We start from the raw sequence: 26,009 nt of genomic DNA, 5'->3' as shown, positions 1-26,009 counted from the left end.
TCTTGGTGAAGACATTTATTTAATATGGGGGGTGGGGTATTGCTGTCTCTGTCAGTGTGTATAGGGTGGTAGGGAGACAACCAGAGGGACTTCTGTCCTGGAGTAAGAGGCTGTTCTGGCCCCAGGCTGGGGGATGGGGAGCAGACTGAGGGGGGAGGGGAGGTGTGTAAGAAGGGTAGGGTAAAGCTCTGCACACATCCTTGGGACCACAGTCCAGGCTCACCCAGTCACCAAAGCAAGAACCGAATAAATAAAGTGCAACCGTGGGGGTGGGGGTAGGAGAGGGAGGGCACCGGGCACACCCATGCCCACAGCCCACATTCAGTGCTGCCAGGTCTGGCCCACCTCCCAGCCAGACCCTCTTGTCCAATCACCCCAATGTCTGTCCCTCCACAAGCCAGGCAGGGCCTCTGTGCAGCTACTGGAGGTAGCGATAGGCTTTAAAGCAGTGGTTGCCAGCATCAGCCACCACCACGTGGCCATCCGAGGTCAGTGCCAGGCCCTGTGGACCATACAGTGGCTCTGCAGATGTGTTGATATAGGACAGGAAGGAGCCAGAGCTGTCGAATACCTGGGGAAGGAGTGGAGAATGGAGGGAGAGGCAAGATCAGGCAGAGGAGAGGCTGTTTTGGGGGAATAGGTATATGGGACATGGCAGGAAACCTCACCCTCATGTCAGCCCTGGCCCTTACTCACCTGGATGCGGCTGTTGCCCCAGTCAGCCACGATGATGTTTCCATTGGAGTCCACAGCTACTCCTGTGGGGGCGTTGAACTGCCCATTGCCCTCGCCATGGGAGCCAAACTTGAAGAGGAACTCTCCATCGGCACTGTACACCTGGCGGGGGAAGGGGCTAGGGACTGGGGACCTGGCCTCAGGCAGAGGGTAGGGCCTTAGAGGAGGACAGGGTGAAGCCCCAGGGCTGAGGATCCCCACCCAGATCAACAGCTACAGCCCATATCTGTTTCATAGGCTTCACATCCACATACCCTGCTGCCTACTGGACCTCTCTTGCTGATGTCTGTTGGGAATATCAAATCTAACAGCTTATTTTCTCTGGAAAATCAGTTTTCTGAGTTCTTTATCTCAATGACTGGTACCACCTAGCTGGCCATGAGTCACTCTTGACTCCAATTTCTTCTCTGCTTGATAAGCCAATGAATTAACACAACCCTTGATTCCATCTCCAAATCTCTCTCTCAAATTTAGACCCTATGCAAACACTGTCATATCTTTCCCATGGTCCAGGTTCACATCATTTCTCATCTGGATCACTGCAAAAGACTGATCTTCCTGCCTCAGTCTGGCCTGAGCCTGAGTGATCTAAGACACACAGGACTGCATCACTCTCCTGCCTGCAATCCTATGACTCCCCATAGCTCTTGGGAGGAGAGCAAGCCCCTTGAGGGGGCATGCAAGCCTCCCCCTCAGCTTTCATGGCCCCCTCCTCAAGCCGAGTCAGAACTACCTGTGATTTCTCAAATACACTATCAAGGTTCCCACCTCTCATTCTTGGCTCTTCCTGTGTCTTGTCTCAAACACTCTCATCCTCCTCTGCCTTCTAGTTACTTCCCATTTGTGTTTGAGGTCCTCTTCACCTAGTCTTCCCTGAATCATCCACTTCAGGGAAGTATGCCTTCCCACAGTTCCCTGCACCTTCCTATCACAGAATCTACTACATCATATTGTAATTTTTTGATTATCTTTTTTTTTTTTTTTTTGGAAACAGAGTCTCTCTCTGTCACCAGGCTGGAGTGCAGTGGTACCATCTTGGCTCACTGCAACCTCTACCTCCTGGGTTCAAGTGATTCTCCTGCCTCAGCCTCCTGAGTAGCTGGGATTACAGGTGTCCTCCACCACACCTGGCTAATTTTTATATTAGTAAAGACAGGGTTTCACAATATTGGCCAGGCTGGTCTTGAACTCCTGACCTTGTGATCCACCCGCCTCGACCCCCAAAGTGCTGGGATTACAGGCATAAGCCATCATGCCCAGCCTTTGGTTACCTTTTTCTCTTCTCTACTAGACTATAATCAAGAAGACAAAGAGTACATTTGCTTTGTGCATCACTGTATCTCCAGCTTCTAGCATACTGCCTGGGACAAAGCAGCAGCCATGCCACAACTGTGCAAATGTGTATTGTTTGAATGAATGATCTCAAGGGGAAAAGAAGGAGGTAAAATAGAGAGGAGTCTTACAGAAGGGGGATGGATGTTGGAACACTGGTCATGGAGGGAGGGAGGACACTGACCTTCACTGAATGGTTATGGAAGTCCGTTACTACAATCTCATTCTTGTTGTTCACAGCCACAAAATGGGGGCCTGAAAATACAAAGTGGTCTTCAGGGCAGTAAGCTGGGATACTGAGTGGGATGGGGAAGAGTATCTAGGAAGATAAAGCTAGGGGTCTAGGAGAGGGGTGGGGTCTCTAGGACTGAGACAAATTATCTCTGAGATGACAGGGCTAACGTATAGGGAAGGGGGATCTCCAGAGCCAAGATATAAGAGAAGAGGGCCTTTAGAGCTGGAGTATCTAGGGGAGTTCTATGGAACAGGGGTATCAGCCCAGATCTTGGAGCTGTCCCCCGCATACCTGCAAAGTGGCGGTCAGTCGCCCCACGGCCCCCAAAACGGCCAACCAGTTTGCCATTGGGCTGGAAGGTAAAGACGCAGCAAGACTTGTTGTCGACCACAATGATATGTCCATTCCGGTCCACGGCCACTCCCTTGGGGCCCATGAGGCGGCCAGCTCCAATCTTGGTCTGGAGGAAGAGAATATCCAAAAGGGGCTTTACCCTGACTAGTGGGGAAAGTAGTCCTAATCCAGCATCAAAGCAGAACCTTGGGCTGGGGAAAGACCAGACAGTAGGAGGAGGCAGGTCTGGATCAGTCCAGACCCTGACCACCAAGAGGTACTACACTGGTTAACTCAGCTGGACACTAGGGTAACTAAAGTGACAGCAGACCTCTTACCTTGAACTTGCCCTCAGGGGAGAAGATGCTGACCCAACGGTTGTCGTAGTCTGCCACAATAATGTCTCCATTGGTGTCCACTGCCACACCTGTGGGGCGCTGCAGCTGTCCAGGTGAGCGTCCTCGGACTCCAAAACGGAACTTGAACTGGCCTTCATTGGAGAAAACCTGGAGCAAAGGAGCAAGGGGAGGGTGCAGGTAGGAGGGGAGACACTGTGGCCACAGACAGAAGGGAGTAGGATCCTGAGGGAGGAGACTCCTCCACCACCATTTATTTAGTCATTCAACAAGGACTTACTGACAAACTCAAACATGGCAGCAGGTCTGGGGGCATGCAGCACAGATGTGACTGGGTTGTGAGAACATGAAAGGGATGTAGGGGAATGGTGAGAAAAGGCTCCAAAAGAAGATGTCTGAACAAACAGCCTAATAAGGATGCCACATAAACCAAATTCAGCCAGCAAAGGAGGAGGAAGGGCATTCAAGCAGAGTGAACAGATTGTAAAAGGCACCAACTCCCGTATGGGTGCTGCTTGCGGACCTGTCCAGTGTGGCTGGACGGCAGGTAGCACCCACGTGAACAAAAGAAGGAATCAGGAATTATGTTTTAACCTGGGTGTAATGAGGAGTTTCTAAATATTTCTGGGCATAGCAGTGACAAGATCAATTTCACTTTTAAGGAAGAACATTCTGGCTGTAGGGAGGAGTAAAGACTGGAAGCTAGCCACCCAGTCAGAGGCTGTTGCAGTATTCCAGTTGAGCAATGATGACGGCTTAGACCAAGGAAATTGGCTGGAGGGAAGCAGATGGACTCAAGAGATATATAGGAGGTAGGCTCATGAGACTTAGTAGCAGACTGGAAAGGGGTAGGAGAGAGCAGAGAACGTACACAAGGCTTAGTCCATCCTGGCTATGGGGCTTACAAGGAAACCTTCCTCCTAGACAGAGTGAACCTTTCAACCTCTCCCTTCTCCAACCTCCTCCACTTGAGCTGCCCAATATGCTCAGGTCTCCCCATCCCAAAAGCACCTCCTTTAATCCTCTTTCCCACTTCAGCTAAGCTTTCTGGCTTTTCCTTCATAGTCAAAACATTACTCACTGCATAAGACTCATACACTCTGCTTTGTAATAGGCTCTGGGGACACAAGATGAACAAGAGCCAGGAGTAGCCTTGGAGAACTCAAATTCTGGGCATTGGCCTTGCTCTTGGATTCCTGTGCTTTCCTTAGTGGACTGGTCTCCCCACCCCCACCCCACCCTAACCCCATCTTTTAGTCCTTCAGGGCTGTTTAAACCGACATTACTTTCTTCTAATGTGGACCTTCTACTAAGCTCTTCTCTGGCTGGCCAGCACAGCTCTTGGGTTCTGCAGTGGTCCCCTGTGGCAGGACAGCACTCATCAGTATGAGGAGGGTGGTACCACGAGCTCCACAAGCTAAACAGAAGTGAGGGGGACTAAAAGGTACAGTTCAGCAGTAAGTTGTTGCATCTGCCCCTCCAGTTTGGGCAGCTCAGGTTCTGGCTCAATACTGATGAGGCTTTGGGATGTCTTATTCTCCCAGTCCTATCCTATCCCACCCCTGACACCTGGCCAACTCTTATTTATCTTCCCATTACTTAGAATTTCCAGGTCACTTGTTCAGAGAAGACTTTAATGACCAAGCACCACCCTCCGCTCTACTGAATCAATATGCACACATAAAGTTAGGTCACCAGGATATATGCTTTACAGTGCTCTTCAGAACAATCATCACTTTGCGGCTAAATAACTGTTAAATATTGGTGTCCCCTTCTAAAGAGGTAAGCCTCACATGGCATAGAGACTGCATTTGTTTTGTTTGCTGCTGCATTTGCAGCACTGGTATGGCATTTGGCACATAGTAGACATTCAACGAATGAACTCCCCAGCTCAATCTCAGACCTGAACTGGACATCTCCACTTGAATGCCGCATAGCTATCCCAAATCTGCAAAAGTGAATTCATCAACTTAAACCTGAGCCTGCTCCTGAATGGCAACACCATCTACCCAGTCCACCAAGTCCTGCCATTCTTGATATTTGGCGACTCAGCAAAATCTGCCATTCTTGCTTCCATAATATCTCTAGAATCTGCTGGTGTCCTAGTTTGATCCGTAATATCTCTCTCCTATACCATGGTATCAGAAAGTAGATATCTGACTTTAGGAATCTCACAGTCTAGTAGGGGAGAAAGACTAAACCAAACCAAAACCAGATAAAAACAAAAACAAACCAGGGATTCCAGGAATGTATGAAAAGTACTACAGCAAAAGGCTGAGGGAACTCAGAGTAGAATGTGATTTAACATTCTGCCTAAAGGAATGAGGGAGTTTTCACAGAAGAGTTGATAAAATTGGGAGCTTAGACAATTACACAAGGACATACTATACACAAATCAAATTATGCATTCAGAATCACAAAATGTTTTTTGTCTTCTGTCAGCTGATGCTGGTTCTCAATGAGGGAGTCGCCTCATCCTCCACAAGGGCCCAAAAGAGAAAAAGGTCACGTCGTGAGGACCACAATCTCCATGTACTGAGAGGAGGAGGGCAATCAGACCTCATCAGCCCAGCCCATGCCAGCCCTAAAAACTCCAGAGTAAGGGAAGCAGAAACTCAGCTGAGGAATGTGAGCCAGGCTCCTAGCAGTGATGACACAGAGGGCAGGTGGAAGTAGAAGCAAGAGGAGGATTGCTATAGAAGTAGCAGGTGTTTGGAAGGGAGTGGAGCTACACCAGGTGTTCCCTCTTAATTCCCCACTCTGAAACAATGGGGAGGCCAGGTGTGGTGGCCCACACCTATAATCCCAGAACTTTGGAAGGCCAAGGCAGGGGTATAGCTTGAGCCTGGGAGTTCCAGACCAGCCCAGGAAATATAGTGAGACTCTGTCTCTACTAAAAATAAAAATAAAAAAAAACATTAGCCAGGTGTGGTAGCATACACCTGCAGTCCCAGCTACTTGGGAGGCAGAGGTAGGATGATTGCTTGAGCACAGGAGGTCAAGGCTGCAGTGAGCTGTGATCGCACCACTGCACTCCAGCCTGGGCGACAGAGTGAGACCCTGTCTCAAAAACAAACAGTGGAGAAGCTCGGCCCCTCATTAGGGCAGACAAAGTGGCACTCGTTTTTCTGTGCATGTGAGCAGTGAGCACACCTGTGTGTGTGCACAACAGAGATGGGGTCCTGAATCTCAACTTTTATGCCAGGAAGCATTCCCAGCCTAGGGAGATGGAAAGGAGCTGGAAGGTGAAACTGAGTAGGGCCTCAACACTATCTCATTACTCCCCTGCAATCCCCTCCTCACTTCCAGGCTGGGCCCAAATACCTTCCTGTGCTGCACAGGGCTCTCCATTCCTCTGCTCTTAGAGTAGGAGTAAAGGCAGACTGGACAGAACTGGGAATACGACCACAGAAGAGTCCCTGGCACTTTTAGACTGCTAGGTGAAAAGCAGGGTTCAGGGAGGAGCTGTCACTGAGGGAAAGGACCGTAGCAGAGCTAAATCGATGACATGAGTACTTAAGCAGGGTCAGAAAGTTTAAACATATAGGTGTTGAGAAGTAAGGATCTTTAGGGAAGAGGTTAGCTACCCAGTAAAATGTTTACAAGAAGTAAAGTGCATGGCAGTTAGAAATAATCCCGTACAGAATAAAATCAAAATTCTATAACACTCCATCTCCAAAACCATTTACAATCTGACCTCAGCTACCCCCACTTCTAATAGTAATCTACCTCAGGCCTGCTGGGCTCCAGTTCCCTGAACCACCTCCTCCAGCACTTTCCCACCTGCCTGCTTTTGTTTACAGCCTCCACCTGGACAATGATATGCTTAACAATAGCTAACATCAGAAATTTCACTAGATGTCAAGTACAGTGCATTACATCATTTAACACTCCCCGAAACCCTATCAGATATACTTTTCCTAATTTTACACGAGCTAACTGAAGCTCAAAGAGGTCATGTAACTTGTTAGTATGTGACAGAGCTAGGATTCAAGCTCAGGTATTTGGATTCAGAGCCTGAGATTTTAACTGCTCTGCTGTGTCAACTACCCTAGTGCCCACTATACTAGGCTCTGAGCTTTTACTACAAGAAACAGAGAAAGAAAAAGGCAAATTTCCTGGCTTTACCAAGTAGCTCACAGTGCAGAAGAAACCATATGCTTTAATCAGGTGTACGAGGTTATGAAAGAGGCAGGGGCAGGACCACCTGTGAGGTGACGCTACAACTTCTAGCCACAGAAAGATACCCCCTTTGGCCAAGGCACCCCCATGAGACTATCTAGCCAACCTGATAACTGCAAGAGACTCCAGACAAACTACCTACGTTCGGGAGCCAGGCAGGCATGTTAGAAGACAACGAGGGAGGGCAGGCCTGCATCCTGGCCACCAGGAGAAAAAGGGAGAAAGTAAGAGGCTCGGGCCGGGCGCGGTGGCTCAAGCCTGTAATCCCAGCACTTTGGGAGGCCGAGGCGGGTGGATCACGAGGTCAAGAGATCGAGACCATCCTGGTCAACATGGTGAAACCCCGTCTCTACTAAAAATACAAAAAATTAGCTGGGCATGGTGGCGCGTGCCTGTAATCCCAGCTACTCAGGAGGCTGGGGCAGGAGAATTGCCTGAACCCGGGAGGCGGAGGTTGCGGTGAGCCAAGATCGCGCCATTGCACTCCAGCCTGGGTAACAACAGCGAAACTCCGTCTCAAAAAAAAAAAAAAGAAAGTAAGAGGCTCAAGGAAAGGCATAAGGGAAGAAGGAATGAGCCAGATCTTTGCAGTCCAGCCAGATCTTTCCAATCCTGATCTGGCCTGAGACATGGCCTACAAAGTAGAGGCTACAAGCATAGTCAACTCTGATTTCTGACTGAAGGTGCTGGTTACAGGTGTGGCCTGTGGGAATGGGAGGTGCCTGTACATTCTACCTTTTCAGGAGGCTGTAGCTTGAAAACTCTTATTTTGGTGGTGGAGGAGACCAGTAAATGTGTTTACCTGAATACACTGGTTGTTGCTGTCTGCTACCACTATGCGGCCGCTGCTGGCTGCGGACACACCTTGTAAATTGGTGAATTCGCCTTTCTCTCTTCCACGACTGCCTGTGGGGAAGGGATGGGAAGGAAAACAAAAGAATTCCCTCAGAGGTCATTTTGAACCTTCCTCCCCTCCCCATCCACTACCTGAGCCTGGCCCATCTGGGTCTGCCCTTGGCTGTCTGTACCAACACGGAAGACGAGCTCATCCTCAATTGGGTTGTCCTTTCGTTTGCCGCCTGTGCTGTACATGGAGCTGGGCCTACGCACCGCCTTCTGGCGCACATGGCTGCCGGGGCCACCAGGGGACTTGACGCGGCGCTTCACATCGTCGGGGGAAGGTGGCAGGTCCCCAGGACGCAGGGCACGCACGCGGAAGGGGCTGCCGCGCACTGGCTGTCCGTAGAGCAGCACTGAGAGGAGCAGCTCGCCTTCCGTGCGGGCTGTGTACACCAGCTCATATGTGCCATTCTTGTGGTCCACCACTGGCACCGGAAGGCGCGTGCCATCAGGGCCAGTGATCTCTGCACGCAGCTCGGCGCTGCCTGTGCGCACCAACCGCCCGTCCTTGTCTTTGGTAGTGACAGTGAGCGAGGCAGGCTGGCCCACTAGCGCCTGGCGCAACCCCTCCCCTGTGGCCACCGTCTCATGTGCAGTGGCGCTTGTGGTGAGCAGTGCGCCCAGATTGAGCACCGACCGCCGCAGCCCGTCCACCTCAAGGACCAGTTCCAGCTGTGCATTCTCGTGTGGCCGCTCCGGGAAGGCCTGTGCCGCCAACGCCGCCAGCCGCTCTCGCATGTGCTTGCGCACCAACAACACCTCTGGGGCCGAGCCCAGGCGCAGTGCCTGCTCTGCGAAGCTGCAGCTACTGCCAATGTGTTCCTGACCCTGGCGCAGTGTGTCCAGTTGGGTCTGCAGCACCTGAGAGGGGGAGGGGAGAGGTGGGTGAGCAGACTGGCACGGGGGAGTCTCTGTGATTACTGAAGTTGTAGCACTGTGGCATAAAATACAAGAGGGTGCCTGTGGACAGAGGACACAGATGCCCACAGCACCTACCAAGGGCATGTCAGGAGGCAGAAAGTCTAGGCTGGGGACTGGGAAGCTAGTGTGGAAGACAGCGGAGCAGTGGAGGCAATAAAACCATCACAATGGATGATGGTAGGGAAGAGGGAACACAAGACGCACCTTCTGTTTGGCCCCACAAATGTTCTCCAGGTCGCTGACCAGAGCCTGCTTGCGCTGCTGCAGCGCTTGCTCCAGGTCCTCGAAGGCTGCACTGATCTGGGCCAGGGCCTCTGCCTTGTGCTCCTGCAGCTGTTGGCTGATGCCCCCGACTAAGGCAATTGCTGCGGACAGCTGTGGCAATCTGGAGGGGTAACATCTCATGCCAGAGTTGCTAAGGGTGGCTTTGCCCAATGATCCCTTCTCCCTGGGGACCCTACCATTGCCCTCATGGAGATCTCCTTCCTGAGACCTCACTGAGACTTCTATCTCTGCCCTTCCCAGACACTTTATTCCCCTCCCCACCCCAGCTGAGGCACCATCCCTGTGGCCCCACCAGCCCAGGACCCTGCCCAGTGCCTACCGGCCACGCACAGCCTCAAGCTGGCGCTGCAGGGCTGCCTTGTGCTGTTCCACCACATCCCTCAGCAGCACTGTGCCATGCTCACGATGCTCTCCTGCGCGGCACTCGCCACACATGGCCGTCTCACAGGCCTCACAGTAAAACTCCATCGTCTGCGGTACAAGGACTCCAGTCAGGTAATGGCTAGACATCACACTTCTTTGTCCTCTCCCCTCCCCACCTGCCCTCCTTGCCCCTCACCTTCTAAGTGTACCCCCTACCTGGACCACTCATCCAAAGCAGTACCCTTTCACCCAGCCACTTGGCACCCCCCAATGCCTCTCCTCCTCCTCCCACCCCAAGTCCCGGCCTCACTGGGCCTCGCTTGGGCCCACCTTGCCTTCATGGTTGGGGCAGGAGAGAGGGCGGCCAGCCACTGCACTGAGGGGGTGGGGGTCCTCGGGGTCGTGGGCCCCATCAGGTGCCTGCTGCATTGCCTCCATGAGGCTGCTGATGAAGAAGTTGTTCTGCAGTGCTGAGACACCCTGCTCCGGAAGGATGGACGTCTGCCGGCATACTGGACAGGATAGCGTCAGGCTCTGGGCAGGGATATAGTTCTGGAGACATCTGTCCAGGAAGAAGGAGACTCAAAGGATGGAGGGAGTGGGGTGACATAAGTGCATCCTTCCTTATACCTCCCATGGGTGCCGACTCCTTCCCTTACAAGTGTGCCATTACACTTCATTTTAAAACCTCTCTGGTTGACACATCTCATCTGCCAACAGGTATAATGCCCTTGTCTCTTACAACTGAGTAGGAACACATCCCTGACTTCTCTCAGAAGAGCAGACTATCCACATTCCTCACAGTGTGCATACAGGCTTGCCTTTCACAGGTGTTTACAAATGCTTCTCATAGGAATGTGCAACAGCACCCCCCGCCCCACCCAACTTCTTTAACTCATTAAACATTTACTAACTGTCTACTCTTGACAAATTTGTGCCAAGCTCTGAGGACAAAAAAAATAAAGCACAGTGCCTACCCTTAAAATATTTCCCATCTACAGAGAAAAAAGTCACAGAAATAGTACAGAAGTAAATAGCATGATGATTAAGGGAATTGGTCCTGGAGCTAGGCTGCCCAGGCCCAATACCCAGTTGGTCACCTGTTATACTGTGTGACCCCTGACAAGTTACATAACTTTGACAAGCCAAGGACTCTTCCATTGTAAGATGGAGAAGTACAGACTTCACAGTGTTAGAGGATTACATGTAAAGTACTTACTTATATTTGAAGAGGATTAAATGTAAAATGCCTGACTCACAAAAGCACTATATATGGTAGGCTACTTGTATTACTTATTATTGCTATAACGAATGACAGATATAGTGATAAGGAAATGCATCTGGCTCAGGCAGGTGGAGAGGGTGGCCAAGAAAGTCTTCAGAGAAGTTGATGTAAATTAAATCTTCAAGGATAAATAATTGTTAGCCTGACCAAAGAATGGTGCAGGGAGAGGAGAAGGTACAGAAGGCAGCAAGAAGCAGCACAGCATGAAAAGGAAACTACACGCAGTTTGATGTGGCTAGCTAGAGACAAAGTGCAAGGCAAGGAATGGTGAGAGAAGTCAAGGAGCTTAGAAGTTATCCCACCAGCAACAAGAAGCTGCAAGAGAGTGGTACAGTCAGGTTTACAATTTACCAAGCTCCTCTTCACCATCTCTGTGTGGGGAGTTAATTTAAAGAGAATGAGATGGTGGGGAAGGGACAACAGTGGCATCATCAGCTAGTTACCATTTATTAAGTGCACATGTGCTAGTGCCGTGCTTTCTGATTTACGTTTACATTAGCAGGAAAAATGGCAAGTGGCCCAAGGTAACAACAGCAGTGAGTGCTGGAGCCTGTATTCAAATGCAAAGTATATGTTTAACCAATATACTCTTACAGTAATCTAGGCAGGAAGTGAGGAAGACCTGGATTTAGGCAGTAATAAGGTAGACTATAACAAATTTGAGAAGTGTTTAAGGAGGGAAGGTGGGAGGTGTTGTCTGATTAGATATGGGGAGCAAGAGAGATGATGAGTCTTCATTAACTTCCAGCTTCCTAGCTTAGATAACTTAGTGGATAGTGGTGACATTCACTAAGATGAGAAATATAGAAAGAGGAGTAGCTATAGGAAAATTCAGCCTTGACCTGGTTGAATTTACTGTAACAATAAACATCTAGGTAGAGGTCACCAGTAGACAGGAGAATGAATGTTAGAGACAAGAGATGGGCATGCCATCAACATTTAGATGGCTTCGGTAGCCCTGAGAGAGGATGAGATCAGCCAAGAAAGCATAGACAGTGATAAGAAAGAGGGACAGAGCACTCAGAAAAAACTGAATGAGGACAACAAAGACCAGGCTGAGAGGCAGGAGGAGCAGCAGTGTTAGGGCAGAAAAGTGAGCGGTACATTTCCAGGAGGATGAGTAGTCATCAGTGTCAGAAGAAGCTGAGGAGTTGGATAAGGTAAGGACAGGAAAATGCTCACTGAATTTGGCAAATGTGAGGGTATTTTGTCTGTAAGGAAAACAGGGAGGGAGTGACAGGAGAAGGAAAGCCTGACTGCTTGAAATTGAAGCATGAAGGGGAGCCTGAAAGTTTGAATGAGAAGGAGACTGAGGGGTTGGATGGTGCTAGGGACAAAGTAACAGAGAGTTTTTATCTGTTTGGCATGGGAGCTTTGAGCATGTTTATAAATAGAGGAGTCAAGAGAGAAGGAGAGGCGGAAGAGACCAGAAAACCAAGAGGACAAGGTCTTAAAGATGTGGGGGTGGCTCAAATTGGCCTGAAGAGGAGGAATGGACGTCAATCTCTGAATGAAGTGGAGGAGGAAAGGAGAGGAGGATGTAGAGGGGCACAGGGGACACAGGAGAATGAAGGAGGGAGGATTCAGGGGCCTGATGATGGCTCAGATTAGTCACTGATGGGAGGAGCAGAGGACACTTACTAGAAACAGACATCAGAACTGAAGACAGCTGTATTTGGGGACCTCAAATTTGTGGAGGGAAGATCTGCATTGTGCAAACTCCCATATCCTCAATTTCATCTCTTAATGTTTCCTATAACTTAGGATCTTAATTAATTAAAATCTGACAAATACTATGGGCCAGGCATGATTCTAAGTGCTTCACAAGTATTAACTTATTTGTTTCCTTTCTTTCTTTCTTTTTTTTTTTTTGAGACAGAGTCTTGCTCTGTAGCCCAGGCTGGACTACAGTAGTGCAATCTTGGCTCATTGCAACCTCCACCTCCTGGGTTCAAGCTGTTCTCTTGCCTCAGCTCCCAAGTAGCTGAGATTATAGGCACATTCTAACAAGCCTGGCTAATTTTTGTATTTTTAGTAGAGACAGGGTCTTGCCATGTTGGCCAGGCTGGTCTCAAATTTCTGACCTCAGGTGATCTGCCTGTCTTGGCCTCCCAAAGTGCTGGGATGACAGGCATGAACCACCGCTCCTGGCCTAACTTATTTAATTGTGACCTACATTTCCCCGCAGTCCTCTCAAGTAGAGAGTGGTTTTTGTCTCATACTCCACACTCCTTAGGGCCAGAAGGTGGGGCTGAGCCATTCCTCTTCCCAACTGGAACATTTCTAAACTTTTCATCTCTAACTCCTTTGAAGCTCATGGCTTCTCTCTATACCACTCCTCCTTGTTATTGTCTCCATTAACCTAATGGTTGTCCCCACTTCCATTTGTGGATGTCTTTCCCTTGGCTCATTCTCTTCTTCTATTACTCCCACCACCACTCTGCCATCATTCTCAGTGGCACTAACATCCATTCCTCATTGTGATTTCTTAATTCCTTGACCTTCTCACCTCCAGTGATCTTTTCCCCCACTTCCCATGCTCCCACTAACACCATTTCTCATCAACTAGCACTGCATTTCAACCATTCCACTCTATGGCAGCTTTCTTCCCACCTCACTGAATCTGGTGTTTCCCTTGCAGAACCCTTTCTAATTCAGCAATATCTCCTTCCTATTTGTGAAGTGTACGTGGCTCACAATAGCTTCCTAACTGGTCTCCTTTTCCATTCTTGCTCCTTTATAATCCATTCTCTGCACAACAGCTAGGGCGAACTTTTTATATCATATTATTTCCCTGTATATATATATTAAAATAAACAAACTTCAGTGGTTTCACATTGCATTTAGAACAAAATACAAATACAAACACTTTCCTAAAACCTACAAGCTCCCCCATGAACTGCCCTTACTCTCTTTCACCTTGGCCACACTGGTTTCTTGCCCTGTCTACTTCTTCCTCAAGGCTTTTGCACAGATTTTTCTATTGCCTGGAACAACTTGTCTCCTTCTTATCCTCAGAACGTAGGTCAAATGTCACCTCCTCAGGGAAGCCTTCCTTGATGACTATGTAGAATAGTTCTTGTCCTATACACCCCTTCTTACTCTCTGTTTATATCCTGCAAAACATTAATACAAGCTTCAGCTCTCGTTTTCTTGATTGCTTACTGTCAGTCACTGCCCACTAGAACACACTCTGAAAGCAGGGACCAAGGGATAAATGAATGAATACTAGTTGAAAACAAAGGCTCTGCAGTAAAAACTGGATTCAGATCTCAGCTATTTACTTGCTATGTAGCCTTGGAAATATTTAATTTTTAAAAAATTTATTTATTTACTTAATTTGAGATAGAGTCTCTCTCTGTCACCCAATGCGGTGATGTGATCACAGCTCAATGCAGCCTCCACCTCCCAGGCTCAAGTGATTCTCCCACCTTAGCTTTTCGGGTACCTAGGACAACAGACGCATGTCACTACAGCCAGCTAATTTTTAACTTATTTTGTAGAGACTGCATCTCACTATGTTGTTTCCCAGGCTACTCTGGAACTCCTGGACTCAAATGATCCTCTCACCTTGGCCTCCCAAAGTGCTGGGATTACAGGCATGAGCCTCTGCACCTGGCCAGAGATATTTCTTAATTACTTACTGACTTTGAACCTTAGTTCCTCCTCTCTAATATGGGGATACCTGGACGTGGTGGCATGCACCTGTAATCCCAGTTACACAGGAGGCTGAGGCAGGACAATCACTTGAGCCCAGGAGTTCAAGTCCAGCTTAGGCAATAAAGCAAGACCCCCATCTCTAAAAAAAAATTAAATTAAATTTAAAAAATTAAAAAAATAAAATGAAGTTAATAAAGTATATTGCAGGGATTAAAGAAATCAGTATGTATAAATAACGTAGCCAGTCCCTGGCAAACAGTAAGCAATCAATACATGGTAGCTATTGTTATTACAATGTCTCAGCCACTGATTTTCTCCAGGAGTGCTCAGTGATCCCGGCACAGGAGAAAGTGCAGAGACATCCAATTTTGGCTCTGATCCAACATTGAGCTTCTATTGCATGGGTTTTAAAAGGATAAAGATGTGAGGAAACTGCAGGGAAGCCAGTCGGTCAGCCACAGGGTCCAGGATGGGTAGGAAAAAAAGGGAGGCCAGGATACAGTTGGCGATTGAAAAAAGAGAGAGCAGTCAAAGGGGCTAGACATCTATATTGTATCAAAAGTGGTACAGTGGGAGTGGGGTAATGGGAGCCAGGAGTGGAACACTGGGGCTTATGACCACAGAAGTGGTATTATTCTGGGTGATAAAATTCAGCGCATGGATAGGAGACTGTTGCTGAGGTAGAATGGGGAACAACCCTGAAGAAACAGTCAAGAACCAACAGGCACAAGAAGGTGGTTGTCCCCAGGTTGACAGAAGAACTTGAATGGACAGGAAAACTGAGGCCATTTCCAGATGATAAATGACAGCAGACAGTGGAGCTGGGATCTCAAAGAGCAGGGCTGGCAGGGAAGCAGTATCCCTGGTGCAGAGCCAGGCTTCAGTTGGGGCAGAAGACAGAGGAAAAGTGTTGATAGAGGCAACGGTGAGAAGACCCAGGGACCAGGCCATCCAAGACAGAACATAGAGGGATGAGGGCCCAGGAGAATACTGTCAAAATACAGATGTGATCACATATAAAACCCTGCAAAGGCTTCATGTGGCTCTCCGGGTAAACGCAAAATTCCCTAACAGGTTTACAAAGCCCCGGTGGTCTGGCCTCCACCTACCTCTCCAGCTTCATCCCATGCTACTCTCAGTCACACTCACTCTGCTCTAGCCCCACTAGGCTTCCTCCAGGCCTCTTACCTGACATATTTTCTCATGTCACATGGGCTTTTGCAATAGTCTTCCTTCTGCAGGGAATGCTCTTCCAACTCCCTTTATCTAGCTAACTCCTATTCATCCTCTGAATTGCACCTCAGGGAAACCTTCCCTGATTCTCCAAACTATAACAGATTCCATATGCCAATCTCCCATAGCTTAGCACTTTATTTGCAGCACTTACTAAGGGTTATATTTATCTATAATCTGACTATAAGATTGTTTGATTACTGTCTTTCTCCTTAACTATACTGTTAACTCTTTAAGAGTAAGCATTATAAGTGATGGGTACCTCAAATACCCTGACTTGATTGTTACCCATTCTATGCATGTAACAATGTATCACATGTACCCCATTAATATGTAAACTATTATTTATCAGTTTTTTAAAAGAGTAAGGATTATATCTGGTTTTGCTCATCACTGCATACCCAATGCGTAGGACAGGGTCTGGCACATAGCAGTTGCTCAATAAATGAATATTTGTTAAACAAATAAATTACCAATAGAAGCCTAGAGGCTGGGAGGGGTTGCCTTTCACCCAGTACCTGAGAACAACAATGAGGACAAGCAGGAAAGGACAGACCTAGCTTCAAATATCCTCCAACTAGTCATCAATTACTGGTGCCAGAGCTGGCTGAGTCTTAGCACTGTCTGATTTCTCAGGTAGTGTCAAAAGCTGACTTCAGGTTTGGGAAAGGGCAGAGAAGGCCCTATTCTAAGCAGGAACCATGGACCAGTGTTGCAAGTTTATGGTCCTCTCACAGGTTCTTGCCCCAAAACCTCATCTCCTACGGGTTGGGGTTCACCTGTTTCCCTCCCAGGTATGCATGTTGCCCTCACCTACTACAGGTTTACACATGTCCTTCAGGAGAGCCCACAGCGTCCTCATCCCTCCCCAGTACACACACCCCCTCACCTCTCACAGAAGGTGTGCAGGCAAGGAAGAACCTTGGGACACTGGTACCGATCCAGGCAGATGCTGCATACCAGGAACTGCTTGTCCATCGGCTGGACCTCTGGGCCAGGGCTGTCCTCCCTCTTTGCCATGGTGCCCACAGATGGCTCCTGCCACTCACACCAGCCTCTGTATGGAGAGATGGTCAGCACCAGGGGGTCCAGCACTTCCTCTCCCCACCCAGTCCCCACCATTCAAATCCCCTGCAGAGAACTTGCCCCCACTTCTTTCCTGCCAGGGGCAAGACAGGACAGTGACTTGAAGGATCAAGGTGATGAGACCCCTGAGTCTGGTGTTCTGTTTAAGAGCACAGACAGAGAAACAGACTGGGTTTCAAACCTAGCTCAATCTCTCACCAGCTATGTGAGCTTGGACAATTCATATAACTTTTCTGAGCCTCAGTCTCTTAATTAGTAATTATAGGAATAATAATTTGTTTTGAGAGTGTGAAATAGTGCATGTTGAGTGCATGGTACAGGGATGTCCATTTTCACTGATACACCTACCCTTCATCTCCTCTACCTCCCCCAAACCCTTCTCCAAGAGACCTGGAGTGGCTCTTCCATTTATGCCCTGACCCACCTCTTAGCACAGCTGCCTGAAACTGCACTCTTTTTCACACCCAGTTAGTATCAAAGTCGGGATTGCTTCCTGAATATCTTAAACCCTTCTCTCCTATCCCACAGCTACTGCCCCCAATTCAGGAGACCATCAATTCTCTCCTGGAATACAGCAATAGCCTCTTAACTGGTGTACTTGTCTCCTCATGTATACTTTTTCATCTATCTTCCTTGCAGCCAGAATGAGGTTTCTAAAACACAGATTTGATCTTGTCACTACTCTCTGTTTAAATTCCTTCAATGGTTCTCCATTGTCCAAAGTCCTTAAATTGGCCAATGAGGCTTAACTTTGGCCCAAACTTTTTTACAACCTCATGCCTCATAAGTCTATGATCAATCATTCCTGCTGGGTTTTTTTTTTTTTTTTTCATTTTTTTGAAAACTCCTTGTTCTCTTTTGTTTGCTTGTGAGAGATCACACATTCATTCTCTCTGTCCTGAGATCCTCTTCCTGGCCCCTTTGCCTGGCCGATGTGATACCTACTTATCTTTCAGGTGATATAAATGTCATCACCTTTAGAAGACCTTCCATGACTACCCAAAGTCTGGCTTGGGTGCTCTACCTTGTGTCCCTCAGCACCCTGTATTTACTCTATCCTAGGTCTTATAAGCCATGCTGTAACTTTCTTATTACTTCTCTGCTTTCCCCACTCCATGCAGTGTTCTTGAGGGTAGGCATTTTATTCATTCATTCATTCATTCATTCATTCATTCATTTATATATATTTTTTTATTCATAGCATTTAGCACAGAGTGTGACATAAAGACTGACCTATATTGCATTGATTCAGGAATTCAATAAATATTTACTAAGTGACTATTTTGCACAGGTGTTAAGAATAGAATGATAAAACAGATATGGTCACCGTCCCTGTGGTGGAGAGGTGATGGTAGATATTCTAAAAGTAAATAATGGTAGCAGGGAAGTGCTATAAAGAAAAAAGGGATGCTGTGAGAAAGAACACTTTTGATTGGGTTATCAGGGAAGGCTCTCCAAGGAGGTAACTTTTAAGCAGAATTCTGGGTGGATGAGAGAAAAATGGTACAGGTGAGGGTGAAAAAGAACAGGGCGTCAGGAAGGGATATCATTCTAGGCTGAAGGAACAGCATGATAAAGGTTCTTAGGCTGAAGTCTCATGGAGAACCTGAAAGAACTGTGTGATTGGAGCCAAGTCAATAAAAGAAAGAGGTGAGTTTGGGAAGATAGGCAGAGATGAGATCATGAAGGACCTTATAACCCCCGTTAAGAAACTGATTTTGGCTGGCTACAGGGGCTCATGCCTGGTAATACTAGCACTTTGGGAGGCCAAGGCAGGAGGATCATTTGAGCCCAGGAATTGGAGCCCAGCCTGGGCAACATAGTGAGACTAGTCTGTATAAAAATTATCTAGGCATGGTGGCACACACCTGTAGTACCAGCTACTTGGGAGGCTGAGGTGGGAGGACTGCTTGAGCCCAGGAGGTCGAGGCTTCAGTGAGCTATGATGATGCCACTGCACTCTAGCCTGACATGAGATAAAGTGAGACTCTGTCAAAAAAAAAAAAAAAAAAAAAGTGATTTTATCCTAAGTTGGAGGGGAGGATGATATAGTTTATAAATAAGTGAAAATAAATTAGAAAGCTACTGGGGCAGCTGTGAGAATTGAAGACAAAGGTAAGCAAGGGTGGAATCAGAGAAACCAGTTAGGAAACCAAAGTTCTTTGGGTAAAATAATGTAGGACATCATCTGAGTTATAAGTAAAAAGCTGGACTGTTGAGAAATATTCATTGGCTGGGCATGGTGGCTCACATCCGTAATCCTAGCAGTTTGAGAGGCCAAGGAAGGAGGCCACTTGAGCTCATGAGTTCAAGATCAGTCTGGGCAACATAATGAGACTCCATCTCTATAAAAATAAAATAAAGAGAAATCAAAAGGATATCAAGATGGACTGGGTGTGAGAGGGAAAAGGAATGTCCATTATGACTCCCAGCTTTCTCATTTTAGCAAATGATCGGCCATGAATAGAGACAGTGAGAGCTGAGGTGGAGCTGATGTGGGGCATTCTGTTCTATGTATGCTGTGTATGACGTGTCTCTGTGATGTCCAGGTAGAGCTGTCAAGTGAGAAACAGAATACAAGAGCTCAAGAGAAAGGTCTAGGCTGGTTATTAATTTGGAATCACTGACATATAAATGGCACTTACAGCAATGAGAATACATAAGACCACCTAGGGACAGAGGGCAGATAGTGATAAGAAAAGGGCCTGGCACAAGGAAGGGGGGCCAGCTAAAGTGACTGAGAAAGAGAACCCAGAGAAATGGGAGATAAACCAACAGACTGTGAAACCAAAGAAATCAACAGAACAGTGCAAGAAAAAGGAGAGGTGAAGTAAGAAATGGACTGAAGAGTGTCCACTAGATTTGGCTGTGGTGGGTGGCAGGGGCAGAAACCAGGTCAGAGTGACTGAATAGTAAATGGGAGACAAAGTTAACACAGCCACATAGACAATGCATGGCAGGGATTTAATCATGAAGGGTGGCAGAACAATTGCTGAACTACTTCAAAATAGGCAGTGAATGGGACCAGGTCACCACTGTCTGTATTAGATACATTACGAGCCTTTCTAAAGACTGTGAGTGAGTGAATGAATGAATTAATGAATGCAGGGAGTCCAGGCTTGGGGAAGGATAGAAGGGCTGAGTTGCTGTGCCTTATGTTTGTGTAAGAGTGGGCCTGGGTAGAGTGGGAAGGGCATGCCTGAAACCATCCTCTCCTGAGGTGGACACTGGTATCCTGATGTTCTCTCTACAGATGTAACAGGTTCTGGAGTCTGAAGACTTAATACCAGGAAAACATAGCAGGAGGGAGGACAGATTGAAGGTTGGCGGAAGGACCAGGAGGCGGGAGGCAAACTGAAGCTTCAGTCTGGTGAAGGAAAAGGCTGGGAGGAAGAGTGGGAGTGGTCTGCTGGGCCCCACTGGGGTAGCTGGATGCCAGGCTCCACCTCTCTCCAAGTGTAGGGGCTCTCCCAGCCAGTCACACAGGGGTGGGGATTGGGCTACTTCCAAGGACCAACAGCTCCTCCCCCACCCCTCCCCTTCCTGCTTTAGTTCCCCTCCCAGACTTACTGGGCATGCAGCCGCTGAGGTCATACCCCTGCCTGAATCTGAGATTCTCTTCCTCCCGTGGGGTCCTAGCTCTTCCATCCCACTATGCTCTAGAGATCTGCCCCCAAGATCCTATAGCGGTGGTTCAAGTGGACTGTTTATCACAGCAGACACTTATGAGGCCTTGGTCTCAGAGCTGAACTTCGCCCTCCTTCCTCGGACTGCCTTCTGCTATTTTTGCATTGGTTATTCCCGCCATCCTTTATGGCTTAGTTCTCAAGGCACCTCATTCCCTCATTCAGCATTCACTTGACACTGCTGCTAGGCCTGGGGACACAAAGATAAATAGTCACAGCTCAGCCTTCATGGATTCCACAATCTAATAAGTAGATTACTGCAATGCAAAGTGGTGAAGACCATGATGAGGAAGTACCAATTGCTCCGGGAGTACAAAGGTTACCTGACCTAGCTCTGGAGTAGAGGTGGGTCCAGAAGTCGGAAGCCAAGGGAGTTCTCATAAAGGAAGTAATGTTCAAGCTGAGAACTACAGGATGACTAAGTTACAAAGAGTATGGTGCCTTTTGCATCAGGAGGCTGAATCAGACACTGTGATGGGAGGGCTAAGACAAGAGATGGAGAGGTAGGCAAGAGCTACATCACGCAATGCTTTTTTGGTCTTATTAAGGAGTTTGGACTATACCCTTACCTGCTAGGAGTTGAATGATTTATTCAAAAAGCAAAGGAAAACTTTGGTGGTGCTGAGGGGTATTAAGTATAAAGTGACAACAGTACATTTTTGGCTGCTGTGTGGAAAAAAAAATAGTTTAAAGGGCAAGAATAGAAAGTTAAGAAACTGCCTTGATTAGGAGAATAGTAAAGAGAGGTCAAGATGAATTAATTTTGCAGGGGAATATCAACAGAACTTGATGGCTGGTTGTTTACATATGAAGAGTTATGGGAGATGAAGGAATTAACAGATGATTCCTAGTTTTCTAGTTTGGAAACTCTCAAAGAAGAGGAGTTTGGATGAGAGGGTAATAAGTTTGGTGTTTAAGAGACAGGGTCTTACTCTTGTCCAGACTGGAATGTGGTGGTATGATCACAGCTCAGTGCAGCCTCAAACTCCTGGGCTCAACTAATCCTCCTGCTTGGCCTACCAAAGTGTGGGGATTGCAGGTATGAGCCACAGCACCCAGCTAGAGTTCAGTGTTTAATATAGTGAATGTGAGGTGCCTATGGGATGTAATTCAAGTGGAGGGGTCCAGTTGGCAGTTGGAAAAACATGCTGAAGCCTAAGACAGAGGTCTGGCCTGGAGACATGAATTTGGATATTGGTGTAGAGATGGTTCCTGAAGCCATGGAAGTGAATGACATTACCCAGAAAGGGTGAAGTGAGAAATGAGGGCCTATCACCAAGCCCCAAGGAACCTTAATATTTAAAAGATAGGCCCAGGAAGCAAAGCCTGAAAAGATTGAGAAGGCACAGCTAGAGAAGCAAGAGAAATAGGAAACAGAGATGTCGAGAATGCCAAGGGAGAAGAGAACTTCATTAACAAGGGAGTTAAATGCTGCAGAGGTCCCATTATTTAATCCCCAAAGAGGCTTTCATTAACCTCAGAGAGTATGGTTTTCAGGGGCTGGAGGACAGGAAGCCAGATCCAGGGAGTCAAGCAAGAAGTTGATTGTGAACAAATGAAGACAGCCAGTGCTGATACCACTAGATCCTGGACATCTGCAAAGGATATGTTTCAGTTTCTTCAAATTCTCAAACAGCATTAATTTCCCCCATGACTTCCTCCTACAATCTCACAAGATTCCCTGTACACGTGAATTACACAGCTGTGAATGGAGGTAACCAAGGCATTATTGAAAATGGATGTGAGAGGTCAGCTAGGCTCACATGCATGCTAAAATGACTCATGTCTACTCACTAGCCTCCAGGTGTATCTGATCATTTGAGACCTCAAAAAAAAAAAAAATGACAAATAACTGCAGGTTACAGTCTTTTGGCTTTCTCTGAAACAAATGAAGCCTTGGATGAGGCAAAGTCCTTAAAGCCAATGAATCCTTTAAATAAGACTGGCAGGGAAGGAAAGCAATGAAATTCATGGCCATCTCACCGAACACTGCCAGACTGAATAAAGTGAACGAACCATTCAATCAAACTTCTCTGGGCACACTGCGGGCCAGGTCCTTCAGCTGGGAACTGGAGACACAAAGCTGAATCAGACATAATCGCTGTCTTTTACAAGTCTTTAGACTAATGTGTAAAACAGAAATGGAAACACGTAACTATAATGTGATAATACCATGATACTGGCATGTTCAAATTGCCACAGCAGCAAACTAGAGGAAGTATCTAACTCTGAGGATGGTGGAGAATAAAAAACGCTTCCAGAGGAAGGGGTATTTGAGCTGGGCCTTGAGGGACAAATAAGACATTGATATGTACATTGGGGAAACAGTGAGTAAAGAAACAGAACCATGAGAAACTTAGAAATATAGGCCAGGTGGACAAGACTGCAATTCTCAAAAAGGCAGAGGTTATACATAATGTTTTTACATTCACTCCATGTGGGTTCTCCACTTGCCTCTTTGATTGCTCCTCCATTGCTCATTCCTTAAATGTTTAGTTCCACAAGGTTTTGTTTTAGGGCCTCTTCTCTTCTCATTTTTCATCCCCTGCCTAGGCAAGCTTGTCATCTCCCATGCTTTTAGTTAACATCCAATTGTTAATGACTCCCAAAGCCTTATCTCCTGTGTCCGAAGACTCCTGAACCCCAGATCTGTATATCCAACTGCATTTTGAGCATCTCTACCTAGATGGCACATAGTGATTAATCCAAAACTTAATTTATTTTCCCCAACCTACTCTTCCTGCTGTGTTTTTCATCTCAATAAAAGGCACCACTGGCCGGGTGTCATGGCTCACACCTGTAATCCCAGAACTTTGGAAGGCCAAGGAAGGAGGGTCACTTGAGCCCAGGTGTACAAGACCAGCTTAGACAACATAGTGGGACCTTGCCTCTATAAAGAAAAATATACAAATATAAATAAATAAATAAAAGGCACCACCACTCACCCAGTCACACAAGCCAGAACCCTGGTAGTCTTCTTAATTATGCCTTTTCTTTTACCTTTGAGATACAAGCTATGACTATATCCTTGATTCTGCCTCTGAAACATGGTAGGTTTAAAAAGTTAGGAGATCTAGGATCTAGTCCTGACTCTGTCACTAACTCCACTAACACAAGGTGAAACTCTAGGCAAGTTCTGACCGCATTCCCTTACTTGTAAATTGGGAGAAGAGGGGTCTTTTCTGACCCCATTCCCTTACTTGTAAATTGGGAAGAAGAGACTCCCAAGGTTCCCTCTCAAGCCAAGGGCCCCTACAGATTGTACTATGTGCCGATGATTAAATCCCATCTTGTACGCCTCAATGATTTGACTTCTAGTTTCCACTGTTAGGCTAAATGTGCTGGAGGGTGGTCTTAGTTACCTCCCCTCCACGCTTCCCCCATTCCCCCACAAATAAATGTTTGCTGAGTTTTAAGTCATCTATGACACTCTATGAACACTCTCTATTCTAATCATATGGTTTTTCTGCTTTTCTGAACCTCGGCTATACTATGCCAACTATGGACTCTGCTCAAGTTCTCTCAGCAAGAATGCCATTGTGCCCTAAGTGGCTGTGGCAGTACCTAGCACGCAGGAATTACTCAGTATATGTTGGTTACAGGAGAGCCCTGTTTAAATCTCTGCAATTCCCTTTCATCAGAGAGAGATGCAAAAGTAATGGCAGTAACAAGACAAGGGAATAAAGTCTCAAGAAGAGAGACCTCTGCTTAATATAAGGAAGCTTTTCCACAGCAGAAGGTAGCAAGTGCTCTGTCACTGGAGGCGTACAAGCCCAAAGAGGCAGGGCACCTGTCAGGCCTGCAGCTCTGATTTCCAATTCTGCAGCAAATCATCCCCTGCTTAGAGAATGAATGGGTACCGGTGAGCTCGATAGACTGACCAGTAGAGACCTGTGAAGATTTCTGTACCTGCTCTGACCTCCCAGATACGATCTTCCTGCTACCATCGGTCCTGAGTTTCTGTTGTCCACATCAGAGAACCCCCACACCAAGAACCCAGGGCCTGCCCTCAGTCGAACTGACCTCCCTGGGGTGCAGCCTGCCCCTCCAATCTGCAACCATCTGTCCCTGCAGGTTTGCAGCCCAGGATCTGAAGCCAATTCCAGAAGGGAGGAGGTCAGAACCAGGGAGGGGCCTGGGGTCCTCCAGGCAGGGTTCAGGCTACAGGAGAACCAGAGGGGTCCTTTCCCTTAAAAAAAAAACAGCCTCTACATGAGGTTTCCTGTCCATAGAGCAGTGGGGAGGAAAGGGTGTCCTCCATCCTGACTGGTGGGCCTGTGGGTGCCAGAGGATGGAAGGGGCGGGGCGGTGGGGTAGGGTGGGGGTGGGGGAGCAAGGGGTGGAGGTGTCTGCACCAGGAAGAAAAGAGCCCTTCAGACAACTGGGCCACAATATTCCAGAGTCCCACTCAGCACTCACCACCATCAGCACCACCAACACCCTCGGCCGCAGCGTTCAGCACCCTCCGCCAACACACACAAGCTCCCAAACCCAGCGCTCCTCCAAGGAACCATCACCCATCCACCCGCACCTCCCCGCCTCAAAACAGGGACCTCACGTGAACAGCCACAGCCCGAAGAATCCCCCTGCTGCTCTCACGGACATGGACACGCCTCACGTGGGCAGAGAGAGGCACAGCTTTTGAAAATCATCCGTGCCCCCACCCACAGACGCTCGGACTCAAACCCAGGCTGACAGGAATACAAACGCACCCTTGGGGCCCGCCCGTCGCACTCACCGCGTTGGAGCAGGATGCGAAGGCAAAGCCCGGACTGCGGCCACTCTGAGGGGCCCGCGGCGCTGCTGCTGCTGCCAGCGCCCGTCCGCCCGGCCCTGCTCGCGCCTCCGCCTGTCCCCGCGCCGGCGCCGCCGCCGGACCAGCCGCACAGGCCGGAGGGAGGGGCCGGGGCGGGGCTGCGGACCGGCCGGGGGAGGGGGCGACTCCAGCAGGGAAGACCCACCCACGTCCCGCCCGCCGCCGCGGAGGCCCCGCCCACCCCGCCTGCCCACCCCTACCGCACCCGCACGCCCCCACCCAACGCCCCCACCTCCTGCAGACGCTGCCTCCGCGGTGCTGCTGGGGAGCCGGCGAATCGGATCCCGGATCCCGGATCCCGGATCCCGGATCTCGGATCCCCGCCAGCTGCCTCCGGCTCCCGAGGACTCCGGGAATGGCGGTGTAGTCGGTCCCAGGACCTGAGATGAGACTCCGTCAAGAAGAGGCAACTGGGGCAGCAGAGATTTCAGCCTCTGGGAGCCCGTCTGGGCTGCCTGCCTCCTGGCGGCGCCCTTTCCTGCTTCCTTGGGGTGCTCCTATGGAATATGCTAGTCTATCGGCTGACCAGGAAGACGTAGAGACCATCTGTATGTTAGCACGATCTCTGGGCGGCAGAAGGACAGTACTAAGAGCTCTGGGA

General features: G+C 48.3%; 1 protein-coding gene across 5 annotated transcripts; it reads right to left on the bottom strand.

The window, feature by feature from the left end:
* Positions 1-26,009, bottom strand: TRIM3 (tripartite motif containing 3). Of its 5 annotated transcripts, none has more exons than XM_017507217.2 (12): positions 25,641-26,009; positions 16,710-16,877; positions 9,973-10,204; positions 9,599-9,750; positions 9,199-9,379; positions 8,202-8,934; positions 7,976-8,079; positions 2,974-3,141; positions 2,594-2,762; positions 2,252-2,322; positions 697-837; positions 1-571 (listed from the first exon to the last, which is right to left on the bottom strand). In XM_017507217.2, the coding sequence occupies exons 2-12, from the start codon at positions 16,838-16,840 to the stop codon at positions 419-421; spliced, it is 2,235 nt and encodes a 744-aa protein (XP_017362706.1). In that variant the 5' UTR covers positions 16,841-16,877; positions 25,641-26,009; the 3' UTR covers positions 1-418. The 5 variants fall into 5 exon arrangements, with proteins under 5 accessions (XP_017362706.1, XP_017362705.1, XP_017362707.1 ...); XM_017507216.2 differs by lacking the exon at positions 25,641-26,009 and adding an exon at positions 25,331-25,518; XM_037730954.1 differs by lacking the exon at positions 25,641-26,009 and adding an exon at positions 25,146-25,291 and having other exon boundaries at positions 394-571.

Source organism: Cebus imitator, unplaced genomic scaffold, assembly GCF_001604975.1.
Source record: "Cebus imitator isolate Cc_AM_T3 unplaced genomic scaffold, Cebus_imitator-1.0 Scaffold370, whole genome shotgun sequence".
NCBI classification, from domain to species: domain Eukaryota; kingdom Metazoa; phylum Chordata; class Mammalia; order Primates; family Cebidae; genus Cebus; species Cebus imitator.
This window is presented reverse-complemented; position numbering and strand designations above follow the sequence as displayed.